Raw genomic sequence first — 27978 nt, forward strand, 5'->3', positions numbered from 1 at the left:
GACGGCCATAGGCCACAGCAACCTATCCGACAGCAGTGGGCCCCACACTTTCATAGGACCCGCACTAATTCTATGTGTAAATTATTAAATTAAACCATTTTATGACTTATAACAGATTTCATTATAGACGGATGTGGTTTTCAATTACGTGCGTAAATCTACCCCATGGAAATAAAACCTCTAATTCCGCAATGGTGTAGCGTTAATGTGTTTCGTCACACCCTACGATAACAGTAACAACTGTTACAAATAATAATGCTGCGACAATTAAAAGTTTGGAATGATTCTGATTCAGTTGTTTCCAATATCTATTCTCAAATAACAATTAAAAAAAAAAAAAAAAAAAAGGTAGCTTATATAGCTACCCATGAACAATTTGGAATAATGTCACGTTTAGACAAAAAATAAAAAATTTCCGCTGTTCTTAGGGGAACCCTGGAAAATCGTCATTTTCTACATGTAGTCCTAAATCCAACATCTTTTTTTTTTTTTTTGAATCAGAAACTTTAAATAATGATATAGATCTAGGGCCTAGACTGGCATAGAGTCTAAAATCTAGAAGTAACTTGAAAAGTGAGTCAGTATCGATTCAAAAAATAAAACTTTCGCGTGTGAAGTTTACAATAATACTAGGACCAAGGGCCTGTACTGTGGAAGAAAGGTTTTCACTTTTCATATAATATTATATAGACTAGTCTCAAAATCTATCATTAGTTCAAATGAATCTTTCCAAACAATACATGCCTTTACCAAAACATTTAAGTGAAATTATGATGCTATTTTGTAAACACAATAATTTACGACAACCTTTCAGATTGAAATCGACAGTTAAGTGTTCTGATATTTCTTATTGTGTTGACCTTGTCAGGTAAATAATAAAATTATTTAAAGGGAAACTGATCATGCATGGTTTTGACAATTTTTGATATAATAATATGTGTTTTGATTTACAGATAATGAATATATTCTTCTTTTTTTTAAAATTTGCAATAATAACTTAGTAATTGATGTTTTTCCGACGTAATTTTCCTGCACATCCAAAACAGTCAGACTTTCACCGGGTTTCTATGTGACGTCACAAAGAAGGTGTTTTAATCTATTGACTTATTGTATAACAGGAGACCATACAGCAAAGTTTACATTCTCGTAAAAGAAATATATCTTTGTCTATGCAGTTAGATCTAGGATCTTGTAAGCAAAGAAAAAATGTGTGTATTAAAAGTAGATTTACATGCTTGACTAATCACGGCAGTGTGTATTTTCTCAACAGACCACTCAACACACAACAAACACTATCGTTTGGTTTTCTTGTAATGACCGACTACATGTAGTCTCGACTAGCCTTACACTGACCAGCTTGTTCGAATCATTCAGACACACAATCTATTTACTTCTTGGGATAGGGAGAGGCTTAGATGAAAATGTAACTTTTTTTTCTCGAGTTGGTTATAGTCCTAATGCTTTTGGATCTATCTATACATGTTTATATATATAACATAACTGTATCATAGCTCTGGACTAGGCCGTCACTAAGCCTAACAGCTACTGTAAGAAAAAAGCGATACGATTGGTTAAATCAAGTTTCTCTTTCAGTGTATTGTTTAGGGACGCATGAAATAACTTAAAACAAAATCTCAAGGAATCCCGGTTTTTTTTTAGATGTCAAGAATTTACTGACTAATTTATTAAATATAAAATTTTCCAAGCATTTAAATAAAAAATGATATAATGTTTACTATTACAACTTTTTATGCAGAATTTAAATATGTCAATAACTCAAATTTGAAAAACTATCGGAGTTTCCCTTTAATAGATTATTTAGACTAAGTTGACTAACTTATAAACTTATAGATCTAGTACTAAGTAGTACTTAGGCCTATACTTTATACTATTACTTACTATAATAGTAACTTCACTAAGTATTAACTTAAAATTCAGATTATCATAATCATATGATATTAATCATAATTCTGATCATAATTAATAATATAATTTTTAAATTATAATATTAATTTTTACACTGGACTCACTGGACTGGAGCATGTCTTTCCACCCAGAAAAATATCAGTCCAATCTCATTTGCGTACCAGTGGGAGGGAGGCGTATCTAGAAGAAGGTTTTCCGTGTTGCCTTTAGGAGCTCAGTAAACACAACTCTGTGTCAAACCTCGAGCCCCCTTCATAGGTAGCCAAGCCAAGTTCAAGTGCACTTAGCCTCTTAACCACGCAGGCTATCAAAAAATCAAATAAAAAGCATTAGGGTTTATTAAAAGAAATTTCTATTTCAAATAAGAACATAATACTAAAATGTTAAGTTAACTTGTTTAGGCCAATAATAGAATATATATATGCATCCTCTGTTTGGGACCCCTCATCTGAAGAAAATAATAAGAAACTGGAACAGACACAAAATAGAGCAGTGCGATTCATAACTAACGAATATTCACATTTGACTAGAGTAACACCTTTAGTAAAAAAAACAACTAAATTTAGAAAGCCTTCAGGAGAAGACTCCAAAGTAAAGTAGCATTTATACATAAATCACTGAACCATAATCTTCCAATACAAAAACAAAACCTAATAAAATACTCAGAAAGACACAAGGTTAAAGGTACATTCCTCATTCCATATGCTAGGACTAATTTGTACAAATGTACAAAGAGCATGGAAGGGGTTGCCTGTTCTGTTGTCACAGATAAATAAATAATTTAACATACTATATTTTTTTATAGACATTAATAATAATAATTAATAAACAGAGACTTGTTTTGATAGGTAAGTTGATATAAGTCAGGGGTCTTCAACCTTTTTTGGCCTACCGCCCCCTTTTCAAATTTTTTCTTTAAAAAAATCCGCCAGCGCCCCCCTCTAAGAAAAACAGTTATAAAGAAGCGTAAGAACGCAAATTTGAACAAAATATCATCTATCTATTAATTTGTATGCTGTCAATAACACTTATCCCACTTGGGAGACGACCGCATGCCAAAGGCGATTGTTGTGAACTCCTTGGCCTATGTCTGACGAGCTTTAAGGAAGACTGAGTTACATAGGTGCCCCCCTACCCTGTTAGCGCTATAAAGATTTATTCAGGCATTCAGGCGCCATTTCGCTCTCACTGGCATAGAGGAAAGTAACTGGCAGCATTCTCTGGCAGCAGATAGCCTCTGAGAGAAACAGTTCGAGAGCTCTTACAAAAACTGCGGGACAAACATTTGATACTCAAAGAAAAGCCAGCATACAACGGCTTTGTCTGCATAAAAATTCGGGAAAATATGTAGGTCGCAGTTGGGTTTGCGTAGTTATGTGACAGTGGACTCAGCCGTAATCTTCGGAATTAAAGGCAATAACAGCCAATATTATTATTATGCAAAATTTTGTCAAATAATTTGCAGTGATTACACACACAAATTAATTGTAAAGACTTTCTTTCAAATCCTAAGAAAAGTCTCCATTTAAATTTTTGAATATTAGGGCCTACTGTTTTTAGGTTTAATTGTAAATTTAGCTTTATATTTTAATATAAATATTATTATTGCAGAATTCACTACAAAATGAAATTAAGCTAATGGGAACCTTGTGTCCCCTGCGGTCTGACAATATTAGAAATTTCCAGCTTTAATTTAGTCAAAGCAAGGCGAAGGTCTCCTCTAGTCGCTACATCCTGTCTATTTCTTTGCTTATTCATTAACTTTGTTATGCACTAAATCTAGGTTAACCATGTTTACTGAAAAGCTAAAACATAATTCCAATTTCGACCACAGTTTTGGAATTTTACTGAAACATTTAAATGCAGCCACATCTCTGTTGTGCCTCCAGGGACGTAGCTAGGAATTTCCATCGTTTGGGGTCCAGGGGTCTTGACATCTTTTGGGGGCTGCTGCATTTTGCGTAATATTTAATTTAATTAATTAAAAAAGCACTAATTTGGGCCCCTCCCTTAAATGGGGGCCCGGGGGATTTTCAATTTTCCCTTACCCCCACCCTAGCTACGCCACTGTGTGCCTCCTATGTTTACATTCTTTTTACTGGAGACATAGTTTTGTAAATCTATTTTTTCATGCAACTCAATTTGAACATCAGTAACAGATGTTTAATAATTGTCATTTATATATTTTTTTTCTAAATTTTAGAAGCGAATCTTAATTTCTTTATAGAGCATTGTTATGGGAATTGCATAGATATCGGTGTCCTTGGGCAGTAATTCATTTGTTAACAAACAAATTATGTGAGATTGTGAAACTCTTTAAAATAGATTTAATATCTCGATAAAAGAAGAAAATGAGATTATCATATTTCTTTCCTAGCAGTCGGAGGTTGGTTTCATTCATTTGTGTTAGATGCCTACCATGTAAAACAAAAAAAACAAAAAGCGTTGATTTCATCTGTAGTTTTTTTTTCATCGTTTGTCTTTATGATAAACGATCTGGGTGATGAATGTTTTTTAACGAGAACTGCTTTCTGCCATGTTTGTCCTATACGAACTCTCACTTGCTCTTCTGTTGTCATACTATAGACATTAATAATAATAATTAATAAACAGAGACTTGTGTTGATATAAGTAGACATTGAAGACTATCCTTTTTTTTTGTCACATTTTTTCAAGTACTTTCTCACAAAAACATTCACAACAAACAATGACGCAATATAAACAAGGCTACCTTTGGACAAGGAAAATATATGTGTAATGGTTGGTGGATGAACAGGACAAGCTTAGAGTTGGAGCTATGCCTAGGACTAGAAGATTGAAGGGCTTTATTCGTCTTCATCCATTTCTGCCTTTTTGCTCTCTGAAAGGATCATATACCAGCATGCACAGTTATAGAATTTCCTTCCACATATTTTCATTGATAACCATAGACATAGTCCTTGGGTCCTTCTTGCAGATATCACATTCTTTTAGTGTTGGCTGTTCTTTGGGCTTAGTTTGTCAAGCTCAGCATTTATATCCTAGGAAATTTTTTGGTTTGACATGGGGATGGCATATCCGATCAAATGGAACTGCATCTACACTTACACCAATATATATTATAATATATCTAGATAGTCATTCTACATTTTTTACTTCTAGATTACTAAAAAAATAGAATTAGGTTCTTGATTATTGAAAGTTTTTTATGAATCTATTTACCTTTTATGTTTTCCAGAAAAAGTGACTATGAAAACTATCTTGGTACGTTGCTTCTTCCTAAGTCATCACAAAGAGCTGCATTTGCAATCAGAGCTTTTAATATTGAGCTAGCTCAGGTGATTATTTTTATTTTTGGGAGGACAAAACTTAGTAAGGCTTTATCTTAACAAAAAAAAAAAAATAGTTGCCAACTTTCAATGTTATAGTTACTATAGTGAAGATCAGGTTTTACTGTCAGTTGTCTTTTTTTCTCCCTTTATTTTATTGATTAGCAATTATTCTAATATAAAATTTACTTATGTAGGTACGTGATACTGTTTCAGAAAGAAGAATTGGTCTGATGAGGATGCAGTTTTTGAAAGATGCAATGGACAAAATTTATCAGGTTAGAATTTTGTAGTTGTTGTATAGTACTGGGGATGGTGCTTGGTGGCTCATAGATCACAAGGTCGGAAAGGGCACCTTTTACCTTTACTAGTCTAATACTATTTTAATGAAAGTGATTTTTGTTTGTGAAGAGCTCTACAGAGATTTCAAAACTTGTTGCTTCAGAGTAAAAGGCTGAGAAATCAATTGCTTAGCTACCTAACTAGGAGTTCAAATCTAGAGGTGGGCTTAGAATTTTGTATTGGGATTTGACTTGAGTTGAGTTAAGTTTGGTGAGCTCACAAAGGCAGCATGAGAAGCTTCTCCCAAATACTCCCTTTCTCAGGTGTCCACAAAGAGATTGGATTAGAGCACACTGAGCAGACTATAACTTGAAAGGCATGCTCTATGTGATGACCAAGAGCAATTTAAAGAAATGATGACATCTTATAAAAAAAAGTTTAGTTTATAATTACAGAGGGAAGTCAACTAATATCAACAATGCATTTGCCTTTACACAGTTACTGTGTTACATCATCATTGCATAAAACAATTTTTATTATTTACTTATTTCATTTGTTTTGTTTTAAATATTTGTTGCAGTCTGAGATTCCAAACACACCAGTAGCTACTGAGTTGGCAGGGGTAGGTCCATGCTGAGTATTAACATTTTTGTAATTCAAATAATTGTTTATTTATTTTTTTTGTAACAAAGTTCACTCTATTACAGTGTTTCCAAAACTTTTGACCTATGTGTACCCCTTCTAGAATTTTTGTAATGCTGGGTACCCCTCGCCCCCCTCCCCAAAAAGGATTTATTTTAATAACAATCTAAAAATTTTTTTACATTCACACAAAATAATTATTACTGTATCATAATTACATATTCAATTAGTGAATTTATTTTTTGCGTGCTTCAGAGACACGTCAAATACATTTTAAAACTTTTGATATTTTATACAAATTTTATAATCTGAACAGGTATTTACAAAAATCAGCATAGTTAACTATTTGCAACGCATATCCCCCTTCAAGCTCTTCCCGTACCCCTGTGGGTACACGTACCCCACTTTGGGAAACACTGCTCTATTATACTGACTGTTGATCATTAGTTATGTTCATTTTCTATTCAACACTTTGTAGTTTAACTATAAGACTTAACAACATAATTATTAGTGAATTAATATGAGACCACTTCTTTCTGTGGCCCATGAGGGTCTTAAGTAGCAGCTCAACATGGCTTTTAACTGTTATTACTACTTTTACTAAACTTGTACTGTACTTTAACATTTGGGTACATCAACATCCTTATATCTCTTGCAAAATTTCTAATCCTAATTCAGCAATTGGATTTTCAAGTTCTTAATCTTTCATCTCTTTTGTACCAATCATCATAGATATGTTTATACTGATATAGTTATACTAGATAATCTTTTTTCTTTTATTTCAGGCATGTGGTTATTATAAATTGTCTAAGAGATGGTTTCATCGTATGATAGATGCAAGGGTATGTTTCCTGAGGACTCTCATATTTAACAACATAAAACAAAGTAAAAAAAAAAAATAGAATTAAACATCTCTGCTATGTCACATTTTTAAGTTCACGAGCTTAAATAGTTAGTTTGTATTGTGTTTTTATTGAATCATTTATATTTTGATTTCCTATTAGTCTAAATATTTCATTGCAGTTGCTTTCTGTTGTATGTTATAAATATTGTAAGGAAAATATTTTTTTGCCTTCACAGACTTCACTTTTACACTCAGATAGTTTCAATACCGTGAAAGATGTTGAAGACTATGCTGAAAATGTCAACTCTTCCTTGTATTATCTCCTTTTGGAATGTCTAGGTAAATCAGAATTGTATGAAATAAAATAGTACTGATGTTCTAAATGCTTATTACTAGCCAGAACTTGTTGTAGTAGTAGCAATAAGAACTAAAATGGTTCCATGGGCTTTAAAGTCCATTTCTCTGGTGAATATCTTATCTTATAAATATTTTCCAAATACCACTGAATCATTTATTCATTTATGTATATATCAAGAGATCTCATCAACTGTTGTTCAGATTTGTTGACTTATTTTAATTGTTGGGGGGGGTTTTGCATTATAAAGTGGGGCGTTCCCATTTAAGTCAAAAGTTTGTGTTAGAAAACATTTAGATCCACAGGTTCTATAGAAAAAAAAAAGAGAGAGTGGGCCATGAAATTTCATTGCAACATGTACAATAATTCCCCTTCTAATAAGGATGTCAGGAGGATTATTAAAATGTGGCATGTTTCGGACATATTAAACAATATAAAGTTGTAGTCACAGTGTAATGCTAGTCATTTAATAGACATACTCCTACAATTTAAAATATTGTTTATACCTACGGATGTCCATTTGTTAATCTATTGTTCATGTTAACAAAAGACTTCAAATGAGCTTTGTTGTTCTGCCTTCATATATGTTCATGGAAATTTTTTTTTTCTTTTGTCAGAGCATCGCATTAGATTCGATTTAGTTTTGTAATGTATGGCTTTGTGCTATATTTCTAACTGAACTGCACACTGACCTTCTCTTAATAAGGAACCATTTCTAGTTTGTTTTTGTTTTCTCTACAACTATTACATTTTTACCATGTGTAATGCAGTACATCTTTGCACTCTTAACATAAATAATGGTCTCCCTCCACCAAATGATTCTTTCTAAAATACAAAGTTAATCAACATTTTGACACTTATATAATTATTATGTAATCTATCAATTAATTTGTTTTATTGTTTAAGGGATAAAAAACATACATTCTGACCATGCTGCGAGTCACCTGGGTAAAGCACAAGGCATAGTCACAGTACTAAGGGCTTCTCCTTATCATGCTTCTGTAAGACAAGTTCAAATACCCATGGAGATCCTAACCAAGGTAAAGTATATCATTCTGTACTAAAAGATACTTTTTATGGAAAGACAAAATAAAATTTACCAACAGTGGTAACTATATGGGGTCACACTGACAACTATCTGGGCTTACAAAAAGGACTATAATTTTTTTTTAAAATATTGATATTGTCTATCAAGAAATGACAAAGATTAATATTTTCTTTTTGTAATTGACAAATTCAGTCAACTCACTAATAATCCAAATTTTGTTTCTAAAACAAAATATTTTGTCTACTTTTGCTTGATGTATATTGAACTGGAGTAGATTATCATAATGAAATCAAAGTAATTATTTTCTCTTTTACTCTGTTGATTGAAAGCTTTAAATTTATATATTTTTAATTTTTTTTTAAAGCATAAGATTTCTCAAGAAGATATTATTCGTGGTAAGAGTTCTCAGCCTCTTAAAGATGCAGTATTTGAGTTGGCTAGTACAGCTAATCTACATTTGACAAAGTCTAGATCTCTCATGTCATCACTACCTCAAGGCTGCTATTTGGCATTCCTCAATGCTGTAAGTTAATATACATATTTTGTTTTATTGAAACTGGTTCTTACCACTCTTCATTGAAGCATATTAGTGTTGTTAGGGTATAGTGGCAGAGTTGTAATGCAATGTAATTAAAGACTGAGATTTTAAATGTCTGAATTTTTATGATTCCCCCGAGTCCTGCCAACTTTAATGGGTATCTGACATACATTGGGGAGGAAAAGGTGGGTGGATGTTGTGCTGGCACCCTTATTGACTGTCTTCCTTAGAAACAGAACACAAGGTCTGAAAGGGCTACGTTTAATTAATAATTTTTTTGGTTTCGTGAACTCTGTTATTTATGAAATAATATACTGCGGCACTTAAGTTCCTGGGAGAGAGGAAGACAGTCATACAACTTTCAAAAGAAATACTAATGTTAAAAAGAAGAAAAAAATATTTACAATTGAATAGGTCCAGCTTAATTACAGGACATCTCTGAATGTCTTCTGAGCACACTGCTCTTCTTAACAGACTGCTTCCGATAAAAATAGTCTGTTTAATGTTTTTGTTTAGTAAAATGATTGTTCTTAATATTTTCTAAACTTTATTATAGTGTGTCTGTGATCATTACCTCAAGAGTCTTCAGAAAGTAGATTTCAACATCTTTGATGGCAAGTTACAACAGAAAAATCCTCTTTTAGCATACCAAATGTTTATCAAGAAGTTAAGACGGCAGTATTGATTGTAGTTTCATGTCATTTTGTTTAAATAGTTCAATGCTAGTTCTATAGAAACTGTAGACCATAATGTGATGACTGTGCAATGTAACCCAAGTTCTACAACCCTAATGGTTTCATGTTTATGGAACATTTCTATTGTAATTGTTCCATAAGTGAAGTTGTTAAGTCTTAAAAAAGATAGATGCTAAACTGAAAGTATTGTTCATTGTGACAGATTTTTAATCTCTGATACAGAAATCTTACAAATCATCAAATAGCAAATATATTCACTAAAGCAAGCAGTTTTTCTTCTTTTATAGTCCCTGCTTCAGTTAAGTCCCACTTAAATTATTTAGTATGATTGTTAATACATATTTGTTTTAATGACTGCTAACAAAATTAATTGTTATTGTTAAAAGAACAATACCCCCTTCGATCAATAATAACATTATACATGATGTACACAAATAAAGACCTTAGAGCTAGTTGAGAATTGTTTCAATTCTTTCCACAAAAGTCATCATGTAAAATAAAAAAAAAATTTACATTTTTGCTCTGTCATCATCATCATAATTAAACTTGACTGAGTTGGGGGCTTAAGAGACTCAAACCCTCTCTTGTAAAAGCCCTGGATAGAAATTGATGTTGCGTGTAATGCATGTCGCCATACAGGTCAACTACATGTGACTTCTCAGACCTTTCGAGACAAAATTAAGTGTGTAGCAGACAGTCACCTGATGCTATATTTTTTTCTTTGTTTATTTTCCATCAAATCGTTTCTCTTTTTTTTATCAACTATTGTATCACATCACCAATTTACACACACAACACTGAATACACCATTGCATTGGTAATGAATGATCTAGTGGCAGGAACATACTTAGAAAAAAAAAACGTTTCATAAATTATTTCTAAAGCATAATCCACTATGATGACAATAAAAATGCATGTTTTTTTAATAATTGGAAGTTTGTTGATGGATATTTTAAGTATCAAAATGGCACCTGTCCTAAAGAACTTTAAGCTGTTAAAATACAGTTCTGAGAAGTGTTGGACAGTGCACGTCACTGAAAAGCCTATTCTTTGGTTATACCCAGCTTTAGATCTTATGCAAGCACACCAATCACATGAAATTCAATGTAACAAGATTTCTCTGTTCATGTACACTGTTAATTTTATGTATATGTATAATGAACATGTGGTGATCTAAGGCTGACATTAATAAAAGTAAAATGTTTGATTTTGTACTTACACAACTAACATGTATGTGAGATGCATTAAATTTATTTGAATAACTAATAGAAAACTTTTGCTTTTGTTCATCTTGTACATTATATTTCAAGAAAACAAGGTTACAAAGACAGTTTGTCTGAAGACACAAACTCAAAATCAGCCTCCAAAGTGGTCCACTCAGGCAGGTAAAAAGGCAGGTTTCAATATTTTCAGAAAGAACATCAGAATGAAATTATTTCAAAGACAAATGAAAAAAGAATGGAGAAAGAAGATTGACTGATCTTGTGTGGTGCCCTAGCGGTCCACAGACCAAAGGATAAGTGAATGTGAAGTTAGATGTGAACCTGGCCTAACTAATGTCTTATAATGAATATATGATTGCTCTAATTTTGTAAAGGGACAATCTCTTATTCATCAAAAAAAAAATTCCTTTAGTTCAGTGTTTTATCTCCACAGCGCAGCAGTAAACATTTTTTGTGTGTAAATGTAGTAGTTAATATTAATATAACAGATATTACTTAACTTAGCAATACAAATGTAAAAATATTTTGTGGACAAAATATCTAAAACCGTTTGCATAAATGTGTTTAAAATATGGTCAATAGTCATCTCCCCTACTAAAAAGCCTCCCGTGTTTGTTACTATTAATAGTGAATAGTTGTAAAAGTGGTGAATTTTTATGAAAAAAACTACTTGCATAAGGGATTTAAAAAATGAGATTTTTCGCTTTCAGAAAAGAAAAAAGTAGCCGTTGCACCAGAACTTTGAATGGTGTAAAATATGGTGTCTGATTTTCACTATCTTTTCTAGTTTACGAGATCTAAATGGGACAGACATTCCACACAGAACTAATAGCATCTTTTCTCCATTCGGGGGCTGCTAAAAAAAAATGTTGTAATAACATCAAAGGTGAAAGTTAATCATCATTTGTTTTTGTATCCTATAAAGATGAAGGTGGGTCATTAACAGAATTTCGAAGCATATCAAGAGTTGATTTGTAACAATCTGATGCTTGCAAAGGTATGGCAGATTATTAGCATAAACAAAAGAACAGATAAATTAAAACTATAATTTTTCAATGATTTTAAAAGTTTAAAGGAAATCAAAAAAATTGTTAAGTATTTTGTATGTTTAAAGGTGAAAAAAATACAATGAAAACAAAAGAAAAATTCTTTAAATATTTTCTTTATTTTTCAAAACATTGTTTATACAAATTAATAATTACAATGATTATTATAGACTAAATTGAAGACAAATATCTCCATCCAGTCCATCACTTTTCTATTGTACAAGATCTGCTGCCATGTGTTCCCATATCTATCTATATATAAATAGATGTGTCAGTCTCTCCATGTTACTTCAACCTCATCTGTTCTGTACCTAGATAAAAGATATTCAATATATAAAATATTTAGTATAATGATGAGACAGTGTAGACAATGAATGAACATATCTGCTTTGATATTTAGATACTTCAAGTACACCTATAATTAGGTAACATAGAGTATCATTTACTTTGGCTGGAAGAATTTAGCACAATCTTCTTTAACTCAGCTTGAAAAAGGTCATTTTGAATTAGTAAACAATTACTATTGTATAGTGCATTGACTGATAGCAAGCTGAGTGCACACTGGGGTCCTATTTCTTTTGAGAACCAATGGAGGAAGGGGGTATCTGAGAGAAGGTTTTTGTTGCTGCTTTTATTTGCTCATGAAATACAACTCCTCTAGTCATGATTTGAACATGAGCCCCACATGATAAGTAGTGAAACGGTTTTATCCACTCAGCTACAATCACTCAACCACACACATCACACTTGAATGAATGATAGAAAATTGTATTCATGGTCAGTAGGATTTCTTGGGATTGTTGTAAAAACAAAGTGTTTTAGTGAAAAAGGCACTTGTAGAAAAATGATGCTTAATTATACAGAGGATGGGAAAAAAAAAAGTTTAAAAAAATGTTTCCATAGTGTCTTATGCATTTTTTTAAAACCTGAAACACAAAATTGATGCAGGAATGTCAGCTGTCATGCCCCTTCTGTATGCCATTACTATGTATTTTGCTAGCTCCTAAATGAGTTTTGTTAGAAACAGCTTATAAACACAATCAACATTTTTAATGAACCCTAAATATTTCATTCAAACCAAGATGTTTTACCTTTGTGTGCAAGTAGTTTCCTGTAAAGGTGTGACCAGTCCTGTTTTAAACATTTCCCATCCAGCCTGAGCAATCATAGCTCCATTGTCTATACAAAATCTAAAAAAAACAAGAAAATATAAAAATACTTAAAAAAACAACAAAGCTAATATTAAGCATAGCTGTATCAATTAGTTTTGACCAGCCATGTAATTAAATCAGATCTAGAATAACAATAATAAATCTGTGCAATTAGAAACATTTTTACCAATTGTTTTTGTTTAGTGCAATTTTTTGCTTTTAACCTATAATATGCTATGATCCTATCATTTGTATGGAAATGGTGGAGAAGGGGTGGGTGGGTATCTCTGTAAATGTTGCTGTGATCACTTTTTAAATGCAATTTATGAAGAAAAAAAACAGGTGAAAGACTTAAATTACAACTGGAGGGTTCAAGCCTCCACACTAACCACTGTGCCAGCGTATTGCTTAAGTTGTTTTTTGTTATCTTTGCTTGGAGTTGTAATTAATCATTCACATAATAAAACCCAAACTAATTATGACATTTGTCATGTAACATGTTAGTCATTAGAGTTGATTTTAAGGTAACTGTACCTGTGGCAAAACATCGGACAAATGTATAGATAGAAACAAAAAGGTTAAGAAACTTGTTACAGGAACTAATTGATGTGTTATTACGGGATACTTTCAAAGACAAATAATATTGTTACATAGGGGACACAAAAAATGATACAAATTATGTGTAATGTTTTTAAAGAATCTTTTTGTTTTTCTTTAGATTAGGATTATTCTTCAAGAGAGTAACAAACCTTTCATCCGTGGCATACAGAGTGGCGCCTCTTTCTTTGACCATGATGTCCATCATATCCTGCAATCTCTTATTACCTATGGGAATCAATAAAACATTTTAAAAGTCTAACAAATACTAAATTAGCACTTTATCCCCAACTGACCAGGATGGTTGCCTGGTCGTGCAGTTTGCACGCTGGACAGTCGTTCGGACTTATCGATGGTTCCGGGTTCAAAACCCTGCCCGCTCCCATCCCCCGTTGTCTTGCGGGAGGTTTGGACTAGGAAGTAAATTATCTTCAACTCTGAAGGAACATCCGAAACATGTAAAACATTTTACAACAAAACAATTTTTACCAGACCCTAATAGCTCTGAAACTGCTCTCAGTTACAATTTACTTAAGAAAAATATTGCTATACTTACTTTGATTGCAATAGCAACATTATGAATATCATTATAACAAAAAAATAAATACAATGAGGTTAGTTTTCAAATTACTAAAAATTGATCCTAGCACTGAAGCAGAAGATTTTTTTAAAAATCAATTTATAAGTAAATTGGTCTCACTCAATGTGTTATTAATCAAAGAAAGTTTTTTTTTAAAGAGCACTTTGTTCTGCTTCCCTTTTGAAGGGTATAAGAACCTCAAATGATACCAAAAATTATTTGATTTGGCAGCCTAACTGGAGTCATTCTGCAAGTTAAAAGCACAAAAAAAGTAAGTCAAGTAAGTAAGTAAGTTGTAAGATCATCACTGAATAATAGAAGACTAACTTTAGTCCATTCTTCTAACTTTAGTCCATTCTTTAAGGATGTCCATAAAGAGATAGAAACATTAAATACTTACATCCAACACCTCCAACAATTAAAACTTCCTGTGATCCGCAGTGAGCCATCGCCCTCTCTGTTAATGACAAAGAATAATATCGATATTTTCCAATTTAAACTTTTCAATAATGACAATACCTTTGTTTATTATTATTATTGAAAAAAAAAAAAGTAAAAAAAAAAAAAAAATACCTGTTATTTCAATTAACATTGCAAATACAGTTTCTTGTAAAGAAAAACACAGATCTTCTGGAGTATATTCATTGGTCTCTAGAAGTAAAGGAGCCTTTTCCTAAAATAAGAACAAGGTATGGTAAAAGTTAAGGTAAAAAAAAAAAAACAAAAGCATGCATAATCTTAGGAAATTCTGTTACTCAGAAAAGAAAGTACTAGAAATAGTTATTTAACCTGCTACAAATGAATTAACAAAAAAAAACTATTTATAAGAATGAATGGAGGCGCAGTGGCTGAGGGGTAAAGCTCTTAGCTTCCGAATCGGGGGTCCTGGGTTTGAATCCTGGTGAAGACTGGGATTTTTAATTTTGGGATGTTTAGGTGCCTCTGAGTCCATTTAGCTCTATTGGGTACCTGACATTAGTTGGGGAAATGTAAAGGCGGTTGGTCGTTGTGCTGGCTACATGATACCCTCGTTAACCATGGGCCACAGAAACAGATGACCTGTACATCATCTGCCCTATAGACCACAAGGTCTGAAGGGGGAACTTTACTTTTTTTTTAATATAAGAATGAATAATAATACATTAAACTCGCTCAATTTCACCTGAAAATGTTTTCATTACATTTTAAACATACTAACACAAATTATCTATGGTTACAATTTTTAACAATTGTAACTGTCACATCTATGACACATATAACTTGACTAAGCATAATTGTAATGGGGTTAAAATGTAATTAAAATGATAATATAAAGCGATGACATTATTTCATATTAATATATTGTTTCTAGTAAAAATACAAAATTATGTGATTTAACAAGCAACTCAAGTCTTTCACCTCTATGTAAGATAAAAGTCCAGAAAATGAAACATCCATTCCTTTCACTACATACGGCATTTCAAGAAACCTTTTCCCTCTGGAATTGGACAATTTATATGTTAGCATCCAAAGTATTATTTTGTAACCCAACACTAGTACATTTATTTAAAAACACAAAAACAATATAAAACAGATACACATTCATATCTTCCTGAAAAGTAAGAACTTATTGTGGTCATTATAAACTTACTTTTTGGCTAATTGTTCTATATTATAACCTGGACTTGGATCATTGGAGAGCTGCATAAATGAAAATAATTTGAAATGAAAGCACAGTCATGTGTTAATAATACATTTTCATGAATAAGTTGTTTTTTTAACGAAAGATGCACTTACTTTTAAAACTCTTGCGAATCTATCTAAACAATTTCCTACTGCTATATCAATGGTTTCACCAAATATTCTGTAACGTTTTTCAGAATAAGCAATAACCTGAGAAAAAAAATTTGTAATAAAAATGTACCAAACCCAGCAAGCAGAGTGAAAAGGACTTGAGTAAATGTATTTTAATTATTAACAAGGAATTAGGGCTCAGTAAGATCTTCCATGCCACTTTTTTTAAAATGATGTGACATGCATGAATACTTGCAAAAGTATTTGTTTCAAAAGAAACAACATATCCCATGTATGTTGAAATTTATTAAATCTAACAAGCCAAATTAATATTTCAATTCGCAAATTTAACATTCTTCTGTGACAGCCCTGGATTGATATAGATCTATTATTCCTTAAAATTATATGTACTATGAAATACAAAATTATGCAGAGTATTAAATCTGGATTTAAACCTATTTCAAATGTGTTCTCTGCTAAAATAAACAATCTAAATCAATAATTTGAACATGTACCTGAGTGTTTCCACCGCTGACATACAGCACTGTTGGGTTGACTGCACCAGTTATCAGTCGACCCATTTCTATGTCTTGGAAATGTTTTAAGGAAATATTTTATTTGAAGACATCTGGCCAACTCATAAATACCAAATATGTGTAAATATTGTGAACATTGCCTAATAATAATAACATATTGCGAACACCTAACCAATTTACACTCAATACACTTTCTTATCTTATTTCTTTTCTTTATTCTTGTGAACCCCCGGGGGAGCAAAGGGCTGCAACCACACCTCTCCACAGAACTCATCTCTGAGCAGCTTTCTTTATCTGCTTGCTTGTCATTCCAGTAGCCTCAGCTTTTCTAAAGGTTGACATCTTCCAGGTCGGTTTGGGCCTGCCCACTTTCCTCTTTCATTGTGGGTTCCAATCAAGTGCCTGCCTTTCAACATTGATACCTGGTTTTTGCTCCACTTTTGCTTTTTAATATCCAGGACAATAGGATTCTTCTTGGATTTCTCCTACAGGTTGAAAGTATACATCTTTTCAGGACACCCAATTGCCCTATATCCAGTGTAAACAACTGTTCTGAAGGTCCGGAGTTTTTTTTTTTCATATTTTTCAAGTCTCTGATGTGTATAGAAAAACTAACTTAATGATTGTATTAAAGATTAAGATCCTTTCTGCAAAGACAGTGCTTTGGAGCACCAGATCATCTGAAGAGTTGTAAAGCAAACATAGTTTTATTAATGTCATACATTGTCACTCTAACCCTTTGCTACTTGCCAGATAAGTTAAGTGTGGTCCATATAGAGGATGTTCTTCCCATGTAGTATATCTGGATTCTCTTGTCTGGTATTGATTCTCATAACTTCTGTTTTCTTTTTGTTGATTAGAAGTCTGGTCTTCTTCACTACTTCAGAGAGTCTGGTCAGTTTGGCTTGAGCAATTTGTTGCATATGGGAAAGGAGGCAGATGTCATCAGCTAAATCCAGGTCTTCCAGATGTAGTGTTAGGGTACAGTGTATGCCCTTTTTGTTGTCTGAGACTATATCTTATGACCCAATCAATCCCCAACAAAAATATCAAAGGCGAAAGCATACATCCATGTCCTACTCCTGCTTTAACTAGAAAAGGATTGGTAAGCTTACAGTTGTGTATTACTTGGCAAGATGAGCCATCATATAATGTTTAATGATGTTGTAGAACCCCCTATAAATTAATCAACCTCCAGCATCAAAACACTCCAGTCTCAATTTGTTTGTACAAAACTATAGAAAAGGTACTATAGTTGGTTCAATTTTTGATACCACAGCATGAATGTGATAATACATCTCATTTCAGCCACCTTGCCCCATTGTCAGCCAGCTTTTCACTTCAATGCCCATATGACTTGCAGCTTAGACTCTAATGTTATTCTTTTATTCTTGGATCTTCACCAGGCTTAGATATGGGCCCCCACATAAGTTCAATAGTGCATTTATTATGTTCATATTTAAAAATGCATTTAAGAAATATTTAAAAAAGAGTGCCATTAATTAGTTGATCCAAAGGATACGACCTATGCAATGGTTGACTGCAATGATTGGTTTCTTCCATAATTGCGCCACAGTTCTTGCCACAAGTGCTGTTGAAACCAATGGCGCCCCCATGCCAGGACCTTTGAAAAAAAATAAAATAATACTAAATATTTTTTTAAAAAGAAGTTTTTCTTTCTGAGACTAACTGCCCATTATGTAAATCTCACATTTGAGCTTGATCATTTTTGTGTCATATGCTGTATTAGGTAATCAACATTCTCCTTTTTTGTCAGATACAACCCTCATTCCACTCAACATGTTGCTATTAAGTTCATTATCCTATCTCCTTTTCACTTTTCTCAGCTCCTGGGAAACTTTTACATTTTTCTTTATTTGCAGAATACAGCCTGTCAACTTTTCTTTACTTTATGCATGGATTGTAGGTCAAACTGTTAACTCGTTCCTAATGTAGTCAATCAATTACATCCACAACTCTTCTATGATACTTTTCATGCAAAATATATTTAAAAAATCAATTATGGTTATTGTCTTTCTGTTTTTAAATGGATATTGATTGAAATTTAATAAATAAAAAAAAAAACATAATGATAGTGCTGATAACATGTATGGAAAGTTGGGCTTTTGCCTAATATTTTAAAGTACCAAGGGCTTAAAAAAAATCATAAGAAACGGCTATAGAATTACAGATATTTTCAATGCTACTGGTATTGCATAAACAATGCACTCATCCATATTTTATTGCTTTGTTATATTTTTGGGGGGGAAAAGCTGTTCAACGAATAATAAAAAAAAATATATTTCAAAAACCTTACAACCATAATTTAGGGCCTCAAAATAATATTGACCTTTTGTGTAGCATATAACATCAATCTCATCAGGTTTTATTTTGGCTTCTTCAAGTGCTGCCTGCAACACATCTAAGGCATGATCTCTGTGATGTTTGGCTGTATCTTTAGGAAGAAATCCTTTTAAAAAAAATTAACAATAAAAATTTGAAAAATTGTTAACTAACTAAAATTGAATATTATTAATATATTACTGAATTGTCAATTGATTGAAAATAAATAAAGATGTATTAACATTGATTATAATAATATTTTATTTAGTATACACTACTTTTTCCACAAAAAAGTATTATTAAAAATAGGTGTGACAATTTTTTCATTAAAGTAGGACATCACAATAGTGTGAGGACTAATAGACTGATGAAAATAGTAAAAGAAGGGTGAGGAACAACCCTTTAAGCTAGGGTATTAGATTTGAAATTATGTGTTTTTGTTTGAGCTTGATTACAGCTGCTCTATGACTTGTTGTTTTCTATTTCTTGGTAGTTCTAAATTCACTAGTAGATCTAGTTGTCACTTTTAAATTGGTCCAAATAATCTAATCTCAAATCAGCCTGTGGTCCTGTCTGGGGCACACGCCATCAATCAGCTTCCCCAAGGTGTCTTGCTTCTGGGCAAGTCTCTTCAACTGTCACCATATCTTTCCCATCAGCTTGGCATCTGCTTCCAAATGAATTTCTGTGTCATCCCCTCTTCCTCTTTCCTTGAGGGTTCCAGGTGAGAATTGTCTTGTAATGTTATGTTGGATGCTGGCATCAGAAAGCATACTGTATGAAACTTAATATAAATTATTTGTGCTTGGGAAGGGAGGTAATTAAATATTTTTTTTAATGTATTATTTTCTCAAAATAGTGTTAAAATGTATTTATAAATTGCTTGTGTGGTTTTAGTAGTCTTTTAGCTAAAAATTTACTGATTATATTTGACAATACATCATCCAGCATAGGATTAATGGACTGCAATGAGAGAAAGGTGTTGAAACTTCACTATCTATAGCCTCATAAACAAGCAGGCGCATTGCACTGCTGTAGTTTGTCCTCTCTCCCTTAGAAATAAGTCATTCCTCTTCTTTACACTTTTCCTCTAAAAATAATAATCATGTTCAAGTTGTTTCATTCTTCTCTTCTTGCCCCCCCCCCCCTTTTCCTTTCAAGTTAACAGGAGACCCATTTGCAGCTTAGCAAATTGGTCATCGGGTATATATATATATATATACTATTATATAAACATTTCATTTATAAATAATCGTTCTTGACAGATATTCTCTTTGCCTTTTTCAATTCCTGCGCGAGTAGAGTGATTGTTATTTCTCATTATAGATTACTTCCTGTGACAAAGTTAAAGTTAAGGTAGATGTTCTAGTTTGGCTTTATAGCCAACAAGATTTTTTTTCTGTAATGTTACTTGTCTTTATTCCTGGACTGTGACAAATAAGAAATTGATTTTTGTTTAAATTTCTTCTTCCTGGGAGTACATTCCTCTTGTCTAAGTTATATATCTGTGTATCATCAGTATCATATGTAATTGATTCAGATGACAAAGCAAAAGAATCAGTAACAGTTATATAAGACTGTCCACTTGTAATAGGCTCATCAAGATTGGCATCTGTTGAACTTGCTGATATAGTAGATAAAGTACAAGTTAAAGCTTGCTCTCTAGCAAAGAGTTCAACAGCTGGTTCAGTTATCAGTGTTGGGTCAGGATTGAGAACAGTTGTAGTTGGTACATGACAAGATATCTTAGTACATTAGATCTAGAGCAAAGCTGCCTTATGAACAACTTAAGCCGAATCGCAGCAATTTTGTGCATTTGAATTGTTATTGCTCCGTATCGGCTAGACCTAGAAGGAAAATGAAAACATCTATAAACTCTTCATCTACTGATCTATAAAAAGAGATATGCTGCCAAGTTTCAATACGCATATTTAAAAAAAAATCCAATGTCAAAGAGATGTAGGGTAGGTATGAGACAATTTTTTCCCTGACAACAATATTGAACGCTTTGCAAACCATTTCAGACAATATGTATTAAAAAATGTTTTAATCATGTAATTCTTTCATTTCAGGTCCACACATTTTCTGCTCAAGCAAGAGGTGAACTACCATGTAGGAAAGAAAAGAAAAGACTAATTGCTATACAAATGTCACAGTGATAGTTCAAAATTTAAGCATGGTCAATGCTACAAATAGATTTAACAGCACATAAGATAAATAATTTTTTTAAGGAATAGGGAAGTAATTATAACATAAAATTATTTTTTTAATCAATACAAAAAAATGCATTATTTGTCAAAATAATGTTTAATAAGCATGAATTTAGTATTAATAAATTACTTGTGTGTTTTGTTGTCTTTAAGATACTAAAAATTTACTGATTACGTTTTGCTTTGAACATTAAAGAAAACATTGCATAAAATATGTGAACACTAAAAAAATATTTTTTGGTCAATATTGCAGCATTTTTTAAAAACGGTATATATATACTTATTGAACACCCCCTATAACTCTGAATAGGTTTAACGGAAAGCAAGGGAAGTGTAATATACATGTTCCCCTTTCAATCCTGAATCCAAATATGAAGTGTGTATTTATTGGATAGCAGAAAACCAATCTTGCACAGGAATAAAAAAATAAGTGTTAAAAATGGGTAGGTGCACCATACTACTACAGTATTTCAGTAATAACCAGTGAGATGTGTCCGACAAGGTCAGGGGAGGACTGGGTATCAAAATCAGCCCAGGCATTACCATATAAACAGGTCCACAAATGGCATGTCATATATTTTCGGTGTGGGGGGGATTTTTACCCCACTCCCTTTTTTTGAAGTTGTCTGCATTGAAATTGTTTTTTCTTTGGTTGCGACCAGACCGGCCCACCGGGCATTTGCCCGTTTGCCCATATAGCCAGTCCGCCCCTGGACAAGGTATATAGATATTCAACTAATTTTGTTCACAAACTATGATTTCTCCATAAAAATAGGACCACCCCCCACTCAGAGGGCTACAGTGGGGAGGGCAGCAGAAGCAATCCCCCACCCCACGTCACTGAATCGGCTAAGATATCAGAAGTGTAGCGATATAATATAAAAATTATATAGTAATTCAATTAATTTTGATCACAAACTATGATTTCTAAATAAAAGTAGGACTGCCCTTCCCCCCCCCCCCTCAAAGGGTTAAGGTGGGAAGGGCAGTAGATGTATTCCCCCCCCCCCCACCCATTCGGAAAATAGGAAATGACATAATAAAAAGATCGGTTAAAATATCAATAACAAGTTTTAATTATATCTATAGATATTTATTGATTCTGTTATCAAGCAGTGATTTCCACAAATAAATTGGACCACTTCCCCACTCGAAAGTTTAAGGGGGGGGGGGGGGGAGGGGATTGATGCTATCGCTACCTCCCCATCCCACCAAATCTGCCAACATATTGGGGGGGGGGGGGAATAATCTAAAAATAGGTTGAAATATAAATAATTAGTAATATATTATTAACATAACTAATGAATTCGTATACAAATTGTGTGATTTCTTTACTAAAATTCGCCCTCCCCCTTTCGGGAGAGGGGGTCGGCCGAGTAGGAGAGGCAATCGCCCCTACCCCCCTGAATCCGTCAGTGAGTGAGACCCAGGGGCCGCCCAAGATAAACCTACAGAGATGTCTGCAAGAGAGACATGAGAACCACAGGCATTAACGAAAGAATGTGGGAGGAGATAGCCCAAGACCTGACAGCACGGAGACAGACTGTGGGTGCTTGTACGAAGCTCACAGAGAGCAGAAGAAACGAAGCTGCCTTAGTCAAGAGAAAGAAACAGAAAGCTGCCCTATAACTGATGCATATACATGCACGAACTGTGGCAAACTCTGCCACTCCAAAACTGACTTGATCTGTCAATCAAGATTTTGTCCTGTCTCAAGACGAAATCAAGACCAGTGACTCATCTGGGCGCACCCATTGTCTTCTGAGACAGAAGGAGCCATATATATATATAATAACCAACTCGAAAAAAGTAGTATGTATGCATACAATTTTCATCTACACCCCTCCCTGTCCCAACAAGTAAATAGATCATATGTCAGACTGACAAACTGGCCAGTGTAAGGTTAGCCGCGGTTAGCCTCTAGAGGCTGTGTGTCAGTCATGAGAAGACAAGCATTGTGTATGTACAAAATCTGCTAACATACGGAATAAGTTGTTGGCAAGGCAACGCCTCATCTAAACTGTTGCAACATCTAGAAAACATCATTAAAAAAGCATCAAAAATTACACTCACAACATTACCACACTTAAAGGAACTTTTTGAACAAACGTGCCTAAGAAAAATCGAAAAAATCTTGGAAGACAACGGCCACCCGCTCCATCAGAACTACGCCAGGTCGTCGCGAAGTGGGCGACTGCTGTCAATCAAAACAAGAACGGAGCAGTACAAAAACTCATTCGTACCTCACTCTGTCAGACTCTATCACTGCCACTCATTGATCAGGGAACATGAAATGCACCAAGATACCTGTGTGTAGTTGCTGAATGAACTCTTTATGTTGTCTGTTGTATTTATGTGTATTTTTCTGTTGTGTTGTCTTTATATGAGAAACGAGTCCTTGTAATCACAACAAATTTCCGTAAGGATCAATAAAGCAGTCTTAGTCTTAGTATGTTGAGCGTTTAGGTAAGAAAATACACACTGCCATGGTTAGTCAAGCATGTAGATTTAGATTTATAGATCTACTCTTAACACTTATTTAATAAATATTTTTTATTTGTATTTACAAGATCTCTAGAAATCTTATCTGCAAAGACCTAGATTGACCTAGAACTATTTTCTTTTTTTGAGATTGTAAACTTTACAGTATGGCTTTCCATAATACAGTAGTGGGAGCTAGTAGATCAAATCAATAGTGAATAGTCAATAGATAATATTAGGTTTGTAAGAGTCACATAGAAACCTGTGAAAATCTGACATTTTTGGATACAAAGAAAAACATCAATTACTAAGTTATAATTATTGGAAAATAAAATAAAAGAATTAGATAATAGTATAGATATAGTTACTATTATTTACTATAGTAATATACTCAATCAAAACTATAACTCATAGATGTTCTATATTACATTTTGATTTTCTGTAAAAGTAAATCAAACAAAAGCAAAACATATAGTATAGATCTAAATAAATTATCTAATATATATTAATATATATTTTTATTTATATATAATATATATCTATATTATAAAGTAGAATGTGAGGGGTATGTATGTATGTATGGATGTATGTTACTTATAGACATCAAAACCGCTTGACCAATCTTGATAAAACTAGGCAGGAATGTTCCTTGGGTACCAACTTAGACCGTAGTGTATGTATTGTAGCCCTAAAACAAACTTAAGACCCTCAAAAAAAATAAAGTTGTCCGACTCTATTACAGCTATAGTATTTTATGGATCTAGGCCATGTCTACAATGTTGACATGAGAAAAGATAGAAAGGATTTAGACCTAGATCTAATTTTAAGAAATACACTTTGCGCAGATAGTTTTTTACTTTGACACATGAAAAGACAAAAGAAGATCAATTGATTTCATTATATAATAAAATTAACCTTCAATTTTGTGTTTCAAAGCATTTTTTACATTAATTAGTTCCTTATATCTGTGATTACAGATTTCCTGACGAACATTCTTTCATTAGACAATTCAGTAATGAATCGCGTACTAAATATTAATTCGTTTAATTGTTTACTTTATAATCCCATCCCTAGATCTAAGACTCTAATTCAACACTAAGATGATAAAACTTCTCTTCGCACAGATAGTTTTATACTTTAACACATAAACATATTAATTAAAGTCCATTCACTTCATATTTTGATCAAATAAACATTCAAATTTGGTTTTCTAAAGCTACATTCGTTTACGAAAGCTGCGAAGCCGAGTTGAGATAGGCCTAGATCTATATTCATTCATGAATCGCGTACTAAAAATTATGTCGTTTAATTGTTCACTTTATAATCCCATTCATTTAACAAAGCTATCGCTCTTTTTGTTTTTTAATAGAGATATGAATGTATCGGCTTCGGGTAAACCCATTTTCGCAAACCTAATTTTATTTTCGTAGCGAAAGAGAAAAAACTTGAAAGGATCATTACTTAAGTTTAACATAGGGCCTACATCTAAATCCAATCCACTAGATTAGTAAACACAAACTTAGACCCGCAGGCCGCGGGTAATGTCTGGCGAACATCCTTTCATTAGACATTACCAAATAGTTACACATTAACACATCTCTCTACTGAGCCTATTCCTAGGCCTAGGTCTAAAACTCTTATTGAACTCTAAGATGATAAAACTTCTTTTCGCAAAGATAGTTTTATGCTTTAACACATAAACATACTAATTATTGTCCATTCATTTCATATTTCAATCAAATTAACATTAAAATTTGTTTTTCTAAAGCATTTTTAATACATTCGTTCGCTGTTCGCTAAATAAAGCTGCGTAGCCGTGTTGAGATAGGCCTATATTCATTCATGAAAAAAGGTCACGCTTGCGCAACACAGAATGAACTCTATAAAAGCCAATTTAGATTAGTGTAGATTTAGATCTATGTCTACCTCAAGATCTACTTTATACTGTAACACATGAACTTACAAAATTAAGTCTGTTCATCTCAAATTTTAATCAAATATATCTAGGCCTACAAGCAAATGTTTTAATTTGAAAAAATGGATTGAAGCCTATTAGCTATTCTGATTTGATAGCTCATTCACACTATTTTTACATTGACACATTCGCTTTACTTATTACATTATTATTTCGTTTAATTGTTTACAAAACACTCTCAGTGACTATATCGACAGTAATGCGCAAATAGAGACCCGCGGGTCGCGGGTAACATATGTCTAGTATATCTATATTATAAAGTAGAATGTGTGGTGTATGTATGTTACTTATAGACATCAAAACCGCTTGACCAATCTTGATAAAACTAGGCAGGAATGTTCCTTGGGTACCAACTTAGACCTTAGTGAATGTATTGTAGCCCTAAAACAAATGTAAGACCCTCAAAAAAAATAAAGTTGTCCGACTCTATTACAGCTATAGTATTTTATGGATCTAGGCCATGTCTACAATGTTGACATAAGAAAAGATAGAAAGGATTTAGACCTAGATCTAATTTTAAGAAATACACTTTGCGCAGATAGTTTTTTACTTTGACACGTGAAAATACAAAAGAAGATTCATTGATTTCATTATGTAATAAAATTAACCTTCAATTTTGTGTTTCAAAAGCATTTTTTACATAAATTAGTTCCTGATATCTGTGACTACAGATTTCCTGACGAACATTCTTTCATTAGACAATACCGTAATGAATCGCGTACTAAATATTAATTCGTTTAATTGTTTACTTTATAATCCCATCCCTAGATCTAAAACTCTAATTCAACTCTAAGATGATAAAACTTCTCTTCGCACAGATAGTTTTATACTTTAACACATAAACATATTAATTAAAGTCCATTCATTTCATATTTTGATCAAATAAACATTCAAATTTGGTTTTCTAAAGCTACATTCGTTTACGAAAGCTGCGAAGCCGAGTTGAGATAGGCCTAGATCTATATTCAATCATGAATCGCGTACTAAAAATTATTTCGTTTAATTGTTTACTTTATAATCCCTTCCCTAGATCTAAAACTCTAATCCAACTCTAAGATGATAAAACTTCTCTTCGCACAGATAGTTTTATACTTTAACACATAAATATATTAATTAAAGTCCATTCATTTCATATTTTGATCAAATAAACATTCAAATTTGGTTTTCTAAATCTACATTCGTTTACGAAAGCTGCGAAGCCGAGTTGAGATAGGCCTAGATCTATATTCATTCATGAATCGCGTACTAAAAATTATTTCGTTTAATTGTTCACTTTATAATCCCATTTATTTAACAAAGCTATCGCTCTTTTTGTTTTTAATAGATAAGAATGTATCGACTTCGGGTAAACCATTTTCGCAAAACTAATTTTATTTTCGTAGCGAAAGAGAAATAACGTGAAAGGATCATTAGTTACGTTTAACATACATCTAAATCCAATCCACTAGATTATTCAAAAGCAAATGTTTTAATTTAAAAAAAAATGGATTTTCCCATATTAGCGATTTTGATTTGATAGCTTCATTCACACTATTTTTACATTGACACATTCGCTTTACTTATTACATTATTATTTCGTTTAATTGTTTACAAAACACTCTCAGTGACTATATCGACAGTAATGCGCAAATAAAGACCCGCGGGTCGCGGGTAACATATGTCTAGTATATATATATATATATATATATATATATATATATATATATATATATATAATATATATATATACATAATATATATATATACATATAATATATATATATATATATAATATATTTATTATAATTTTTATAATTTTTATATATTATAAGATCTCTCTCTATATATATACTCCATATAGACTATAGACTATATTCCTATATCAAGAATTGTCAAAACCATCGGAGTAAGAGAACTATTTTGAAGATAAATAGACTCTACAATACATGTTACAATGTCGTCAATGTTACATGCCCATATTACGATTATTAATAAAAAATATTATCACCAAAGTGGCAAAGACACCATCGTGACCATGATTTCATGATTATTTTAAATGAATTTATCATTAAACTTTATTAAACATTTATTAATTTATTTTGATTTATCAGATTAAACTGAGACTGAGATTATCAATCAATGAATCATGGTTACCTTGCCCAGGAGGTGTAATATAAGTGTGTCTTGGATTTGAAAGCACCACGCCATCTTTCACAATACCTACTCCAAGTTTATTGGCACTACCTTCAAAACCGATAGCTATCACCATCTTTTTTCAAGCCTTTTTTTTTATTTTGTTACACTCGAACAAGACTGTCTACCGGCATCTATAGTATAATAGTGTCATAGTCTAGTCTAAAGATAAGATAATTATATTCTCTAGAAATAACAAAGCACTCTTCTTGTTGAAAGTTTTCCAATGTCTTCTTGGGTACATTAAAATTTT

General features: G+C 32.6%; 2 protein-coding genes across 2 annotated transcripts; one reads left to right on the forward strand and one right to left on the reverse strand.

Moving 5' to 3' along the window:
- Positions 1–663: 663 nt before the first annotated feature.
- Positions 664–10913, forward strand: LOC106057880 (NADH dehydrogenase (ubiquinone) complex I, assembly factor 6-like). Its single transcript, XM_056036687.1, has 9 exons — positions 664–868; positions 5144–5243; positions 5432–5512; positions 6097–6138; positions 6944–7000; positions 7239–7341; positions 8264–8397; positions 8770–8928; positions 9500–10913. The coding sequence occupies exons 1-9, from the start codon at positions 720–722 to the stop codon at positions 9626–9628; spliced, it is 954 nt and encodes a 317-aa protein (XP_055892662.1). The 5' UTR covers positions 664–719; the 3' UTR covers positions 9629–10913.
- Positions 10914–12007: 1094 nt separating this feature from the next.
- LOC106079336 (probable tRNA N6-adenosine threonylcarbamoyltransferase) lies at positions 12008–27891 on the reverse strand. Its single transcript, XM_056035745.1, has 12 exons — positions 27687–27891; positions 18895–19014; positions 18067–18168; positions 16524–16597; positions 16012–16107; positions 15866–15915; positions 15634–15712; positions 14809–14908; positions 14636–14692; positions 13808–13883; positions 12999–13097; positions 12008–12218 (listed from the first exon to the last, which is right to left on the reverse strand). Exons 1-12 carry the CDS (start codon positions 27799–27801, stop codon positions 12179–12181), a joined length of 1008 nt encoding a protein of 335 aa, XP_055891720.1. The 5' UTR covers positions 27802–27891; the 3' UTR covers positions 12008–12178.
- Between the last annotated feature and the right edge of the window lie 87 nt (positions 27892–27978).

Source organism: Biomphalaria glabrata, chromosome 7 (genome assembly GCF_947242115.1).
Source record: "Biomphalaria glabrata chromosome 7, xgBioGlab47.1, whole genome shotgun sequence".
In the NCBI taxonomy this organism is placed as follows: domain Eukaryota; kingdom Metazoa; phylum Mollusca; class Gastropoda; family Planorbidae; genus Biomphalaria; species Biomphalaria glabrata.